Here is a 15,017-nt window from a genome sequence, read left to right on the forward strand (position 1 = left end):
CTTTACACTTTTCCTTTTATCCCTTCTATTTTCCTTTCCATTCAATCTTATGCCCTACCACAACTGTCTAGAAGCTAGTCCATGGCATCTCTGCTTCCTCCTACAAATCAGTGCTGAACACAGGCTTATTCCAAGAGGCCCATAAACCCTAACTCATCCCCACTTCTCTGAAAACTACAGCTGTTGAATAGAAAGAAAACAAGTGAACAAAAAACCTGTCTATTTCCACTCTGCTATTTTGTGTTTGTTTCACCATTTCTTCAATTATCTATGCTTTATTTACACAGAAAACTCTTCAGTGCAGAGACCCATAAAGCACGCAGCACACCGTTGACGCTACATAAATATCAACACACCAAAATTACAATGGCTGCAGACATACATGCAAATTTTGAAAGGATATCCTACATACTTGTCTCCAATTAAGTCTGGCTGACTATGGAAAGGTTGATCAGCTCCATCATCATACATCTCTCTGCAAATCTTATACACCGATGCCTAAAAACAGACATAGAATGATTATTTTTCTAATTCCAAAACACCCTTGTATTTAAGATAAACACATTGATTAGCAAATTTGCCTTAGAGAGTTTATTAACATGTTCTCCACTGTGAAACAAGCTTCAATATGCAGTTTGGTTGTATGGATGCATGTAAAGCATTTTTTTATCTGTTAAAGACTCTTCAAGGATCTTTTTTCCCCACTAGTTAAAACTCTGCCTCAAAAAAAGTCACACGCACAATGCTTCTAACAGGAAAGGAATGCTGAAGATCAGGTCAACACCTGTCTCAACCATGAAGAGCATTAAACATGCTCATTAATTACTAACTGCTCTCTGGGTATATTTAACAGACTAATGTTAAATAGCTACAGGGATGTTTCATATTCAACCAAAATAAGGTATTTCTGCAGGGCTGGATATGTCCTGACAGATTCCTTCATATTGAGGAGTTACTGCCCTTCAGCAGCAGAAGCAAAATTTCTCTATTTGAAAAGCTAACCTAATTATAGATCAGACATTTTAAATGGCATATACTAGGTTTTTATTTGAATACAAGTTGACTAAATGATGAGTCTTCACCCTTTTCCTTAATAATCAGATTCTCCTTCTCCAAAACTTGTATTCTTTGTGACAGCATGTCTTAGGTATGGCCTATGCAAAAAGTGGTGTCAGTTTTACTAAAGGTATAATTTTAGGTTGGGATTTTCAAATCTGGCTAAGGGACTTAGGGGAATGAGTCTCACTGAAAGTCAACGGGGCATGTGAGCCTAAGTCACTTAGATGATTAAATTCCACCCCTAAACATTCAATTAAACTTGTGCAAAGTCCTGAGTGTTTCTTCTTTTTTCAATTAGAACCTGGCTTCTCAGTTACCTGGCATCAGTCAATACAAGAATGTAAATGAAACCAATGTAAATACTTTTAAACAGATACACATATCCACACAATGGTTTGCACTGGTTTAACTATATCAATTAATGACAGGTTTCAGAGTAGCAGTCGTGTTAGTCTCTAAGGTTCCACAAGTACTCCTTTTCTTTTTGCGGACACAGACTAACAAATTTAGTTGAGCATAAGCTTTCGTGAGCTACAGCTCACTTCATCGGATGCATGCAGTGGAAAATACAGCGGGGAGATTTTATATATACACAGAGAACATGAAACAATGGGTGTTACCATCACTCTCGTTACAGTGTGTATGGTAACACCCATTGTTTCATGTTCTCTGTGTATATATAAAATCTCCCCGCTGTATTTTCCACTGCATGCATCCAATGAAGTGAGCTGTAGCTCACGAAAGCTTATGCTCAAATAAATTTGTTAGTCTTGACGGTGCCACAAGTCCTCCTTTTCTTTATACCAATTAAATCACACCTTTAGTTAAGGCAGTGTAATTTGTTTAGACAAGGCCTTAGATTATAGGGCTGATCGGGGCATAGGGAAACACCTTTACTGGAAAGGCACTAAAGCAGTGTAAATTTACAGTATAAGACTTATTTGAGAATGACAGCCTCAAATCTCATTTAGAAGCCACTCCTTGAGGGGAAAAGAAAAAACCTGAAGGGAAGTTAAGCTCTTTAAAGAAAATCCGAGTGCTTACTTTGTAAGTCTACAAACCAGGAAGAGCAGCTAACCAGCAGTGATGAGCTCCCCAAGTAATTCTGTTATGCAGAAGCTGAAATTCAGTGGCACTTCCCAGACTGACTATCAAGTGGATACTTTGGGTATATATATGCAGTCGCTAAAAAGATTAACTTACAGCACATTATATTACATACACTGCCAAAGAAATCCTGCAATAGCTTACCACCTTAGTTTTCATTTTAGAGAAGGAGAATGGGCTAGTGGCTAGAAAAGGTGACTAGTGTCTGGATTTATGTATTGTAGACTTGCTGCTGAGAGTGACTTGTGTGACTTTGCGAGAGTCATTTCACCTTTCTACCTCAGTTCCCCCCAATCTACAAAACAAGGACACTTGCATCTCACAGGAGGATTAGGAGGCTTACTAGTACATGAATTGCTCTTAGAAATCGATATGTAAAAGCAGCATATTATTAGCCAAGGGAATATAGCCACTTGGGGTAGCATAACAGCCAATGTTCATTAACATCAGAGGCATATAGTTACCTCATCTTTTGGAAAGTAGGGTCTGATAGTGTAAACCTTGGAAGTTGGCGTCAACGGAGGTGGCTGAAAAAAGAGGTCATTTGCCCCATCAATAGGCAGCAAACGCTGTGAAAACAAAATACTTAATATGAGTGTTTGAAAGGCAAGAGACATCGCACTCTGGCATGTGCACTGCAGACTCCCAAACTAACATTTGCTACTGCAGGCACCCCAGAAGGTGGGGTTGGTATGCTTTACAAATACAAAGACCTTATTATCTGAATAGGAATTATCCAATTGGTGTTTTAAAATATGCAATTGTAACAGCGCATTAACGGTGTTTATGTTAAGCTCACTTCTGCTTTAACATACTCATACCAATCATATCTACACTGTCTCTGTGTAAGAACATAGCATGTCAGGAGGAAAGGTTTGGTCTGAAGAGGGTTAACTGGCCAGAGGAGACACTTTATCCCAAAAGCAATGCGCTGATTCTATTTGCTGCGCGCAGAGCACCTGTGAGGGGGAAAAAGTACAGCACTTGAAAAATCCATGAACAAATTCGAACATGGTGAACAGAGGTTTAAGAATATTCTCCAATTGAAACCTTCCAGTAAATGAGTTACAACTTTGTTTAGAGAAGAATCAAAACTTGTGTCAGTGACACTCTCTTGCTCATGGAATTCCCATTGGCAGACAAGCATGCGCGCATTGTGCAATTGCGGGCGCAGATATAAACGCTGTGCGACCTGCAAAGAAACAATGTGAAATGTACAACTAAAGCCGCTGCGCTTCGCGGGCGCATGGGACACGCAGCATCTCCTTGAGAAATTACTGTGGAAAGGGGAGGAAAATTATTTTAAAACCAAGCTGTAAGGCTAATTGGACTTTGGACCAGAAAGCCTTCGGCAGACCAATCCTTCCAGACCTCTGTTGTGCAACAAAAGGTTTCTCATAAAACAAAGAAAATGTCATTCAGTTGTGAAGTCATATTGATACCTGGAACTCTCCTGCTAGACCACCTCTAAAGGCCCAGGGTTCTTGGTCTCCACTTAAGAACTGTGCTGAAGATTGACTACGACACCCTGTTGAGATCAGATCCAAGCGGAGAACGTTACGAGAAGGGGGATTTCCTGGGGGGTCTAACATGTCCAAAAAGCTAACACACACTTTGTGGAAAAAGCTCTCTAACTGAGCTATAATCCAGGACTTTGGGGGAGGCTGTAATAATGTTGTACAATTTGTAAAAATTCTAAGTGCCCATGTCCTTAATGGATAAATAAAATGCAATATCTATGTTACTGTTTTCAGATAATGGGCTAACGAGCAGACAAGTATTTAAAAAGCCAATAATACACCTCATCCCACACCGGGAGGCATGAGATCTGTGCGATGATATAAGCTTCCCAGACTTGTTTGTACATTCTTTTGCCTGTACATTTATGGCAGAAGCATCATGTCCTTAGTGAAGAGGACATTTTGGAAGCAATATGGCCTGGTTAATAGCTACTATTGCAAATTTCATCAAACAGATAATACAAGACAAATTCCATTACCACAGCCCCTTGAAAAAATTGGACCTGTCTGAAGTCACATTTTAGTATTATTTGTTTTAATCTTGTCAGAAAACTAGGGTTGGTAATAAATTCACACAATGGTCTGACTCACTTAAGACAGCTACGACAGCAGTATGGAACAGTGGCCTCATTGCAACAGACTAGAAAAGCTAACTTAGCTCAGTTCTGGACCATGTATTTACAGTGCTACTGACATGCAGAAGAGGCCAGTAAGTTAACTGCAATGAATTCACAGTGATTGTAATTAATAAAGAACCGTTGAGCAGAACAGTTTTATTCTTGCTTTTAGCATCTTATTTCTTCCTCCTCAAGCATGTCAGTCACACCAGGCTTCCTACCAACCAACCACATGAGGCCCATTAAAATGCTCAGCTTAGAATGTGTATTAAGTACTGGAAAAATCTACTTTAATCAGCAAGTTTAGCATTTAAGACTGTTCCATTAGCCAAGCATTACAGCCTTTAACACCAATTAACAGATATTTTTGAGAGAGGGCAAGATTAGGTGAATGTTTGGAGTAGGGATTACAATTACCTGCCTAGTTTTCTGATAAGATAAGCAGCGCAAAAGTTCTTTTCCTTTTGTGGACAGCAATCTACCTCCTGTTCAAGTAACAGTCTCAGATCAATACAGTCAATTATGTTGTGCTAGTCAGAGAGTCCCAAAATGTACCAAGTTTGACATACGATAGTTTAATAATTTTTAAATATAGATTTATTTAGAATGAGAAATTTAGAAAATAATCCAAATATCAGGATTTAAGTTTAGCTTGCTCCCACATCTGAAAGTCTGATGTAAAAAGATACCCTTTACAACTATAAGGTTTAGTCATTAACTTGGAAGACAGTATTTGTCTCTCCTTTGAGACTACAACATAACTAGCACTTCCAATTATTACAGTAAAGAGCTGCGTGAATGAAGAGCTGTATAAATGAAAAACATAGTTAATGCCTTAGTCGCTGCGCAAATGTGACTTCAGTTCATGCCTAGTGCACATCTAATCTATCTGAGCTGCCTCACAGACAAAACCTTTCCATTTTAACTAATTAATGACGACGCGCTGCGAACATCTGGCGCTGTCCATCCAATAGCTGTAGAAACTTGTGCTGAGGATTCTCCCATCTGTACACAGTGGGGAAGAAGACAATAGAAGGCATTAGTAATCCATAGTACTGTACAGCCACACTATTTAAAGGGACTGAATGCTAGCTGGACTGGAAGGAGAGGTGAAGAAAATGAACTTTCAGTGGCCCATTGAACACACCATTGTGGGAACTAATTTGGTTCAACCTACATAAGCTATATTCATACGAGCTGTAGAAATGTATTCCTGCTGAAGAATTTCCTCATCTACTCATTTTTTAAACTACTGTAAAATTAAACAAATAAAATAAAGAATGAGAAGACAAGTATCTCCTCTCCCAAATCACATTCCTGGGGCCTGGGAATCACCCTGTACAACAGTCAGAACTCTTACTAGGTCTTCTGGCTACTTGAGACAAGTTTTGGGACTGAGATTGAACAGGGCTAATATTTGCAGGAGTGGCTCCTGATGTGGATTGCCTCAATTTTTGAGTGCGTAACTTGAGACAGCTTAGATCCAATTTTCAAAAGGCACAAAGAATAATTCACAACTTCAGCTACAGTCATTGGGAGCAGTAGATGCTTAGCTACTTTGAAAAATGAGGCCCAAGGGGTCACAAATTGGAATCTTGAAAACAGCCAAAACTCAGATGACCGCTTTTGAAAATGTTGGCCTAGGTTTTTAAACAAATAATTGAGCTGTTAAAGAGAGACTACTTTCTGTTTACATCTCAATGTAAAGTCAGAGTAACAATACCAAGCATTTTTACATCTTACAGGTTAAGGAATCAGTAAGTCAAGCTTTTCAGCTGCACGAGGATAGAGGCATGTTTACACCACACTAAATACTACCAGTCTCTTTTCAAAGACCTTACACCTATTAATTTTTTGCTCCCTTTACATGGTAAAGGATGATATTTTATCACCTCTTTTTAAAACTATTCATATCTCGAGGGATCAGTGGATATTTCAACTGCACGAAGTGCAAGTGAACTTCACCTTGCCCTAGCTGAGTTGACTTGATAACTGGCTAGGTCTTCTCTGTCTGTAAATTATAAATTATTTAAACTTATCTACAAGTTAGTAGGATTTAAGAACAACTGAAACACTAGAACTAGACAAAGGCTGTGTAATGGTTATCCACTGTGAGGTTTGTGACAGCTACAAAAATTGTGACGTGAAACCATCAGCTTTGCGGCCTGCTGTGTATATCAAGCAAGTCCACAGCATATTCCTTACAGTTGGATTGAAACCTGAAAGTAAAATGAGGTCACTAGAAGAACCCAGGCCATGCTGGTGCTATCTGCCAACTTAGGATCCCCAAAAACATGTTTCAGCAAAAAAAAAAAAAAAAAGCTGCAAACAAAAAATGTCTTTCAAGCTCTGTTTAAAAGTCTCAGATTACATCTGGACAAAAGCTGAGCTCTCCAATTTCCACCCTTTGCCAAAAATCAACTATTTGGAAAATGTTAAAGCAAACCATTTTGCACCAGAATAGCCTTATATGCTAAAGCTCGCATGCGCAAGGGCTGGGAGGATCGGCTTCCTCTTGGCCAGGCCCATTGAAAGGTCACTTCTGCAATTGTTCTGTTGAAGACAGCAATAATGTTATCAAGACAGAGCAAGCAGCAGATGGCTGATGTGCGGTCACATTTCATAGTGTCATTTCCAATCACATAACAGGGTGTCAAAGGAGTTACATGGCATAGTCCAGTGTGCATTCAGTCAGAGCAAGTTAAAGTCAGCGCTTATGTTTCAGAGATGAGATTTAAGTTTCATTAGCCCAAGAAAAAATTGAAGTTTCATTTAACCACCAATGCCTGAACACTGTTACTCATAACACCAGTACAAATTAGAGTGAACAGTATTTCAGAATAGTGAGACAGGAAAGATTTTAATGAAGATCTAATTAGACCATAAGCCACAAATAATGCATTCTGTGAAATATTTTTTCCTTGGGCTAATTAAAAACAAAAAAGGTATACTATCTGAGTTTAAAACAGTTCCTAGTGCACCTACCTAACCACTGCACAAAAGACTTCACCATTGACATGATACTCTTGATGTCCCAGACGTAGGAGTACATGTCATAAAGGATCGTCCTGTTGGCACAGTTGGAGAGGCGAGTGAACATTCCCATGACCAATCCACACATCTCTTCAAACTTGGCTGCTCGGGAGCGCCATTCTTCAATCTATTGAGGGAGACAAAAGATCCACAAGATCAAAAATACTCTTCCAGAGACTAGACTTCTCCAAACAAAAAACCGCACTATGCTGTACTTTTTTTTTTTTAAATTGTATAGGTTCTTTAGTTACAGTTCTGACCGACAACCATTGTTCAATACCCTTTCACTATCACTGCTACAGCAGGGAAGGCCAAACTGAGCTTCTCTGGTCAAATGCCAGCAATCTTTACATGCCCCTACAGCCCCTGCACAAAGCATGCCTTTGGGCTACATGATCTACTCTTCTAGAATGTTTCCAGGGACACAATCTCCCTGTATTACAGGAAATGTGTAATGCAGCTCAGGATTAGGATTTAAAGAAAGAAAAATAAGATGTAGTCACACTCACTTTTTCAGAGTCCTTTCCTTTACAATTAACACTGACAACACTGCTATTTGCTCTGAGCCACTGGAACTCTCTCAGCATCTGTGCACCTTTGGGCCCATGTTCATATGGAAGGTAGAACAAGTCAGCAAGTAACTGCAGATCCTCTAGAGTCACTGGTTCTACGGTGTAGAGGGGCTTCTCATTTGGCCCAGGCACAAACTGTTCCTTGTTCATCATCTGCTCATCAGTCTGCATAGGGGCAATGTCACTACCACAGTCTTCCTGCATAGACATCTCTGGGGACTTAGATTCAGCTATGCTCTCTTTATCAGTATCCATTGGTTTTAGCTCCTCAGACATTTTAGCTTCAGCAATATCTGTCAGTATTTGATTAACATTCTTGTCTGTGTCCTCTAGTTTTTCCACCACCATGTCCATTGGTTCCTCATCAGACTGCTTCTTTTCTTCCTCCTTGACCAGTGCCGGTGGCTCACTGCTCAGTGCTGCCCCCTGACTCATGATGGGCTCTTGGTAAACAGTAGTAACCACAGTTGTTGCATTTAGAGATGATGGCGCAATCATAGGCACCACATCAACTACGCTGGTTTTAGCACCGCTGTGGGCCACTTGCCTACCTGAGAATAGAACAAAGAAGTTTCAAGTCTTGTTTAAATAAGTTTAAAGTCTACCAATACCAAATCAACCTTTCTGAATTGTATCACAGAATCTCAGGGTTGGAAGGGACCTCAGGAGGTCATCTTAGTCCAACCCCCTGCTCAAAGCAGGGCCAATCCCCTACTAAATCATCCCACCCAGGGCTTTGTCAAGCCTGACCTTAAAAACCTCAAAGGAAGGAGATTCCACCACCTCCCTAGGTAATGCATTCCAGTGCTTCACCACCCTCCTAGTGAAAAAGTTTTTCCTAATATCCAACCTAAACCTCCCCCACTGCAACTTGAGATCATTACTCCTTGTTCCGTCATCTGCTACCACTGAGAACAGTCTAGATCCATCCTCTTTGGAACCCCCTTTTAGGTAGCTGAAAGCAGTTATCGAATCCCCCAAACTTCACATGGTACTCCAGATGAGGCCTCACCAATGTCGAATAGAGGGGAACGATCATGTCCCTCATATGCATGATCAGTTGTCAAGGTAAAACGATCATTAGTGACTCCCTTACAGTGCTGCTAAGAATATACTTTGACAAATTTATAAAGCCTGTTCAAGCAATCTACCATGACAGACATTTGAATTGGAGGATTTCCCATCCATGTATGATTGGTGGCACAAATGGGACGGAAGCAGCTTTCTAAATAGACTAGTTAATATTTATGCACTGATAGCACCATTTGCAACTAAGGTGAGAATTAAAAAGATATCAATTAAAGCAACATTAGTTCTCTGTCCGTATGGCCCTGTAGAACCATATTGAGATTGTGTGCCCTGCCATGAGGTTACAGAACTCACTTGAAAGCAGCTGAATAGAGTGTGTACAAGCACCTTCATTCTAGTACGCTAGAGCCCAGGGTAATACAGTCCACCCTCAACTGTCCCTCAGTTTCTTCAAATCCAGGCATATGCTTAAAAATCACTGACGAGAGGAGAGAATGCCTCCACAGCAGGCAGCACTACTGAGCCTGAGGATTCAGGCAGAGTAGGTCTTTTGAGAGGATAGGGAGAAGAGGCGGCGATTGATAGACACCTTGGCGTCATCACCACTCACTGCCAAAGCCAGTTAAATTAAATCCTTAATAAGACTTGAACCATGGAGCTGTCCAAAGGGACAACTGAAGCACTTTGTCCGTCACACGCTGGTGTATCGTGAGAGCCCCGATTCTCTCAGAAATGACAAACTATAATGCCAAGCTCTGGTCTGGCAGAAACAATGGGCCCCACAGAGCCATGGGCTCTACCTCAGAATTTGGCTCCAACTGCAATGAGGACTCATCCGTATTGTGCCGAGGGGACACCACTGAGCATCAGAGGAATCAATCCAACAGCTTCCACGGGACATTGTTATTGGTTTTAAGTCATCTCACACCCCCTTCAAAGGAGACCTCATCTTTCTCAGACCCTCAATATCTATGGAAGTGCACTGCATTGGGGCCAGTCAGATCGGACAGCATGACCTCTGTTGATCCTCTTTTCTATACAGAATGGCCTCTTGGAACTTCTGGCACCATAAGAGATGCTTTCCTCAGCTCAGTCAGGACCACCTTTAATAGAACCTCGTTTAACAGTTCCCGCACAAAAAAGTTTGATAATAATTCCATTTCTGCTTAACGAATCATGGAAATATTTTTGCTTTTGTAAAACCATTTCCTTTATCCCCAAACCTAAACCTTTCTACCTGTTTGACAGTGTTCCTTCTGTGCCCAGAGAAAAACCAACCGAATTCAACTCACTGCTGTATTGGTGAGGTACTCCAAACTCCTGCAGCCACTCTGTTAAGGCCAGCTTCAGAGCCATTTGAGGGCTATACAGAACATCAGTTTCAATATCTTCATCACTCCCTTCATTTTCCAATTTAATCTGGATTGATACAGTACTGTCTTCAGTGTCAGCTAAAGGAAAAAGTTGAGAAAACAGCACATAAATTGGTTTGCAAGATTCCAGATTTTTTTTTTTTAAACTCTCAGTAAGAGTGCTAGACACAGCCTCATTTTGCAAAAACCAGAAGTGAACTGTTGCATCTTTCAGCTTTAACATGGAAGTACAGCAACAAAGACTACAAATCCGATCCTTCTTGATCGGAGTGGAGGCCTCTTAGCTCAAAAAGGAGCAGAATATATGGGAACTGAGAGTTTGGCACCTGGAAGCAGGGATTAGAATAAGAGTATATGCCATGATTTGTCACCAAAACCATTTCTACAAGACCTATAATAACTTGGTCCAGTTGTCTTTCCCTTGTCCCAACTCAATGGATAATCAACTGTTAAACCATACAAATCTACTTACTCATCACCACATCTTTCCTCACTCCATTCATGTTGGATTTGTACCAAGTCGCAAGTGTGTGAATAGCAACATAATTGGCTTCAAATTCACAGTTTGGATTGGTCAGGACTCCCTTCAGTCGAGGGATGAGCTCAGTTGACCGACCTTTATATGGCCCAAGAAACAGCCTCTTCTGATCATAATCATTAGCATGAATGTTATCCCAGATGACTGGAGCTCTCCTGATGATCTTAGAAACTTCTTCAATAGATTCTACTGGAATGTCTTTAGATACAACTTTAGGACCTAGATGTACAATTGTATAATTAGAGAACTTTACATATAGTTAAGAAGCACTCATACACAAAAACAACAAAGTAGTTTCACTGGTGCAATAAAATCATTTACTAAAAGCCTGAGTTCATTTAAGATTACTAATCAACTCAAAGATCATGATTCCTACCTGTCCACAACACCTCAATGCCAGGTAACAGCTTCTCTCCTACAGTCCGTAAATAAGGGGATTGGGCAACGTTTGGATAGCAGAAAGTTCCACAATATTCTAGAGGGGGGAGAGGGGGGAAAAAAGAAAAAAAAAAAAGACATCCTAGTAGTAATGACAGTCATTAGAAAGAAATGTACTGTGAAAACAGACATGACAGTCTTGGAATAATGGAGTTTTACTTAGCATTTTTACTAGCCCAATAGTACAGGTGGATATGGGATGACAGATTCATCTTCAAATTAGGCAGGACAGAGAGAGTCAGACTGAGATGCAGCAGGTGAGGGAATACTTTTCATTGAGCCAACTTCTGTTGATGAAAGAGACAAACTTTCAAGCTATACAGAAGTTGGTCCAATAAAATTATCTCACCCGCCTTTTCTCTCTCGTATCCTGGGACCAACATGGCTACAACGCTACTGCATACAGTAATTTGACTGGTCATTCCCGTAAGACCCCTTAGGGAGCAATTCCTAACAGTAGTATTCACCTTCCTCTCCAACATATAAGGCAACATGAAAATAAGTACATGAACATCCAGTTAATGCACAAGATGATATCTTGGCCACAAAAAGAGGATCACCGATCACCTCATCTCATATGTGGCTACACATATTGAGAGGGGTACATGAATAAGAAGTCAAGTTCCTCCTGTCTCTAGTTGGGTAGGGTTAGACAACTTGTAGAAACAAGAGAGACCAGGACTTCAGAATTATTGCCATCTCAGTATATTTTAGATTAATCTCTGGATCAGTTCTAAGTGTCAAGCAATGAGGCTCTCAATTGCTCCCTTATAGGAATTATTCCACAGCCTAAAATTTAAGAAGGTTTTCCATCTTAAGCACAGAATGTGTTTATACTCCACAGTGCTCAAATCCCACTCCCCAAAATCTGAATGAGATGTACTTAATGCCTCATTATGAAGAGACAGCAATCTTTCCACAGTTAAAGACTGCAGACAGCTTCCATTATATAGCCCTATTTTTGCCCTCTTTTAATGCTGACCTGGAAAATGGTTTGGCCTGAAAATTCCCACATTCATTCCTAAGGCAAAGAAGGCTGTATACATCTGAATGTTAAACTGTTTTCAAAGTTACAGGTCCTAAGAATTTCCCTATCTGCTACTCTGATTTATCTAACGTTGGTCTCCCTCTTTCTCAAAAACAGCTTATTGTCCCTTCAAGTTTTACATACAGGTATATTGATGGATGCCATATAAGAACAGTGTTGTAGCTGTGTTGATTTCACAAGTTGGTCCAATAAAAGATCTAACCCACCTTGTCTCTCTAATCTAAGAAAACAGGTACACGCATAACCAATGCAGCTACAAAGTGAATATGTGTTTTGTCAAGCAAACATAGAATGAAGCAGGGCTCCACGTTAACAGTATAGTCAAAAGGCAGCATGCTTCAGTTGATAGGGTGCCAGATTAGTAATCAGCAGAAATTTCTCTAAGGTGCCACAAGTACTCCTGTTCTTTTTAGGCTCTATTTAGTCACTTCACCTCTGAGGTTCAGTTTCACCTCCCCTTTTTATGTTGTCTAACTCTTCAAGGCAGAAACTTTTCTTACTATGCATTTGCACAGTGCCTCCCATGCCAGATTTAATCTGGAATCTAAGCGCTGCTGTAAAAAATAAAAATAAAAAAAAACCACAACCACCAAAAATGCCAGCTCAACCATTGCCAGCCATGCATTGCATTTAAGAGTCTGGTGACCCATACATCCCGTTTATACAAAATGTAAATGCTTCATTTATCTGAACAGAGAAAGATGTAAAGACCCTACGAAAGTCCAAAAAAACAAATCAGCTAAGGGGTAGGTTAACTACATTGTCATTCAGTTATCAACCTTTACAAAAATTCAAGAACTTAAAATCAAGGACAGCCAAACCAAGATTTACATATGATGGTGAAGATTATGGTAAAATATGTATGTGGACTTCCAGTTGAGGCTAGTCAATGTGACTGTATATTTGTTTTTCAAAAGGTTTCTGCTGTGATTGTATTTGAGATTCTGGTTTAAAAAGCATTCACTTTTTGTCAGTGAAGGCTGTCGAGTTGTGAAGAAATATGCATCTTTCTATTTTACTTATCTGTAACTGGAGTTCTTCAAGGCGATCTCTGCACATTCATTTCATTGGGATGTGCCAACAGTGCAGCATGGAATAGCAGAACCTTCTAGAGGCAGTGCCCACTGGAGTGCTCTTGCACCCCCTACCCCACCCTCACAACAACAAATGTTTGGAGTCCAGCTCTATAAAACAAGGGGAAATGGCATATCGACCACCTCAGTTTCTCCCATCACATCCTCAGGTACCATGCTGAAATTAGGACTGAGGAAGAGGGACCACCAATTTCTTTGTCTTCAGTTCTAATATACTGGAAATCAAAGTCTGTGCCAGGATATTAAGACTCATACATTTCAAATCCAGAAGGGACTACCAAAAATGGTCCATTCCAATGAACCTGGGTCCAAGGTCCTAGACCATCTGCTACTGTAGCTGGAATAATCGACGCAGTCAGTGGGCCATGTCCCTCTTTTACAGCTCTGCCTTATGAGCATTAGGAGTTGTGAGGGAAGGGACAGGACCACAAGAGTGCTTCAACAGGCACTGCCAGTAGAAAGTCTTATCAGTCCAAGCTGCCCTGTCAGTACATCCTAAAAGTGCAGATGCCACACGAAGAAAAATGTGTTTGTTCATTGAACAGTTTAAGATTAGTGATGTTTATTGATATTCTTGCTTTTACAAGCTTGGGGTTTTGTAAGTGATGCAATAGGTAGCTACAATGTTGGAACAAAATCCTTGTTTCAAAAACCAATCAAGGTTGCTGTTTTGGGAATTTATTGTGAAATATTTAATATTACTCATCTCCTCTTGAAGTGCCCTGCAACACCACTGAAGGATGCTATATAAATGGAATTTTTAAAACTTCTTTAATAAAGTTTCAAAGACAATCAAAAAGAAATCCTACAAAAAGTGGAAACATGGAGAAAATTGCTAAGGAGAAGTATAAAAGAACATGCAATCATGTAGGGACTAGGAAACACTAGGCACAAAATGAGTCACACCGAGCAAGGAACATAAAAAGCAATAAGAGCAGGTTCTTTAAATACATCAGGAGCAAGAGAAAGATAAAGGAAAGTGTAGGTCCCTCTACTTAGAGATGAAGGAGAGCTAATAACTGATGTCAATAAGGCTGAGGCGTTTAATGCCTATTATGCTTCAGCCTTCACTAAATAGATAAGTATCTGGTCACAATTTAACACAATTAATATTAACAATGGGTAAGAACACAAACCCCAAATAGGGAAAGAACAGATTAAAGAAATTTAGATATGTTAGATATATTCAAGTCAGTAGGGCCTGATAAAATTACCCTTGGGATACTTAAGGACCTGAAGCAATTATCTTTGAAAACTCATGGAGGATAAGTGAAGTCTCAGAAGATTGGAGAAGGGCAAACATTGTCCCCTGTTTCAGGACAGGTACTTTAGCCCAACTTAGATACCTGGAATGACACAAATAAATTATTAAACAATCAATTTGTAAGTGCCTAGTGGATAAAAGGGTTATAAAGAATAACCAGCATGGATTTGTCAAAAACAAATCATGCCAAACCAACCCAATTTCCTTCTCAGACACGGTTACTGGCCTACTGGATAGGGTGAAAATCAGTAGACATGATTTATCTTGATTTTAGTAAGGCATCTGATACAGTCCTACAAGACAGTCTCAAACAAACTAGGGAAAT

The 15,017-nt window shown here is 40.0% G+C and overlaps 1 protein-coding gene across 5 annotated transcripts in view; it reads right to left on the reverse strand.

Annotated features, from left to right (window-relative positions):
- Positions 1–15,017, reverse strand: part of OGA (O-GlcNAcase) — a 42,869-nt gene that overhangs the window by 13,618 nt on the left and 14,234 nt on the right. For all 5 annotated transcript variants that reach the window (XR_006282548.1, XM_038411784.2, XM_043518232.1 and 2 more), the window contains exons 6-13: positions 11,225–11,323; positions 10,783–11,067; positions 10,230–10,388; positions 7,846–8,459; positions 7,289–7,463; positions 3,609–3,694; positions 2,631–2,735; positions 413–498 (exon numbers count right to left, since the gene is read on the reverse strand). Coding sequence is in view for 4 of the 5 variants with exons in the window: in XM_038411784.2 (XP_038267712.1) it covers positions 413–498; positions 2,631–2,735; positions 3,609–3,694; positions 7,289–7,463; positions 7,846–8,459; positions 10,230–10,388; positions 10,783–11,067; positions 11,225–11,323 (1,609 nt within the window). In the remaining variant the exon portion in view is untranslated. The remainder of the gene's footprint in view (positions 1–412; positions 499–2,630; positions 2,736–3,608; positions 3,695–7,288; positions 7,464–7,845; positions 8,460–10,229; positions 10,389–10,782; positions 11,068–11,224; positions 11,324–15,017) is intronic.

Source organism: Dermochelys coriacea, chromosome 7 (assembly GCF_009764565.3).
Source record: "Dermochelys coriacea isolate rDerCor1 chromosome 7, rDerCor1.pri.v4, whole genome shotgun sequence".
NCBI classification, from domain to species: domain Eukaryota; kingdom Metazoa; phylum Chordata; order Testudines; family Dermochelyidae; genus Dermochelys; species Dermochelys coriacea.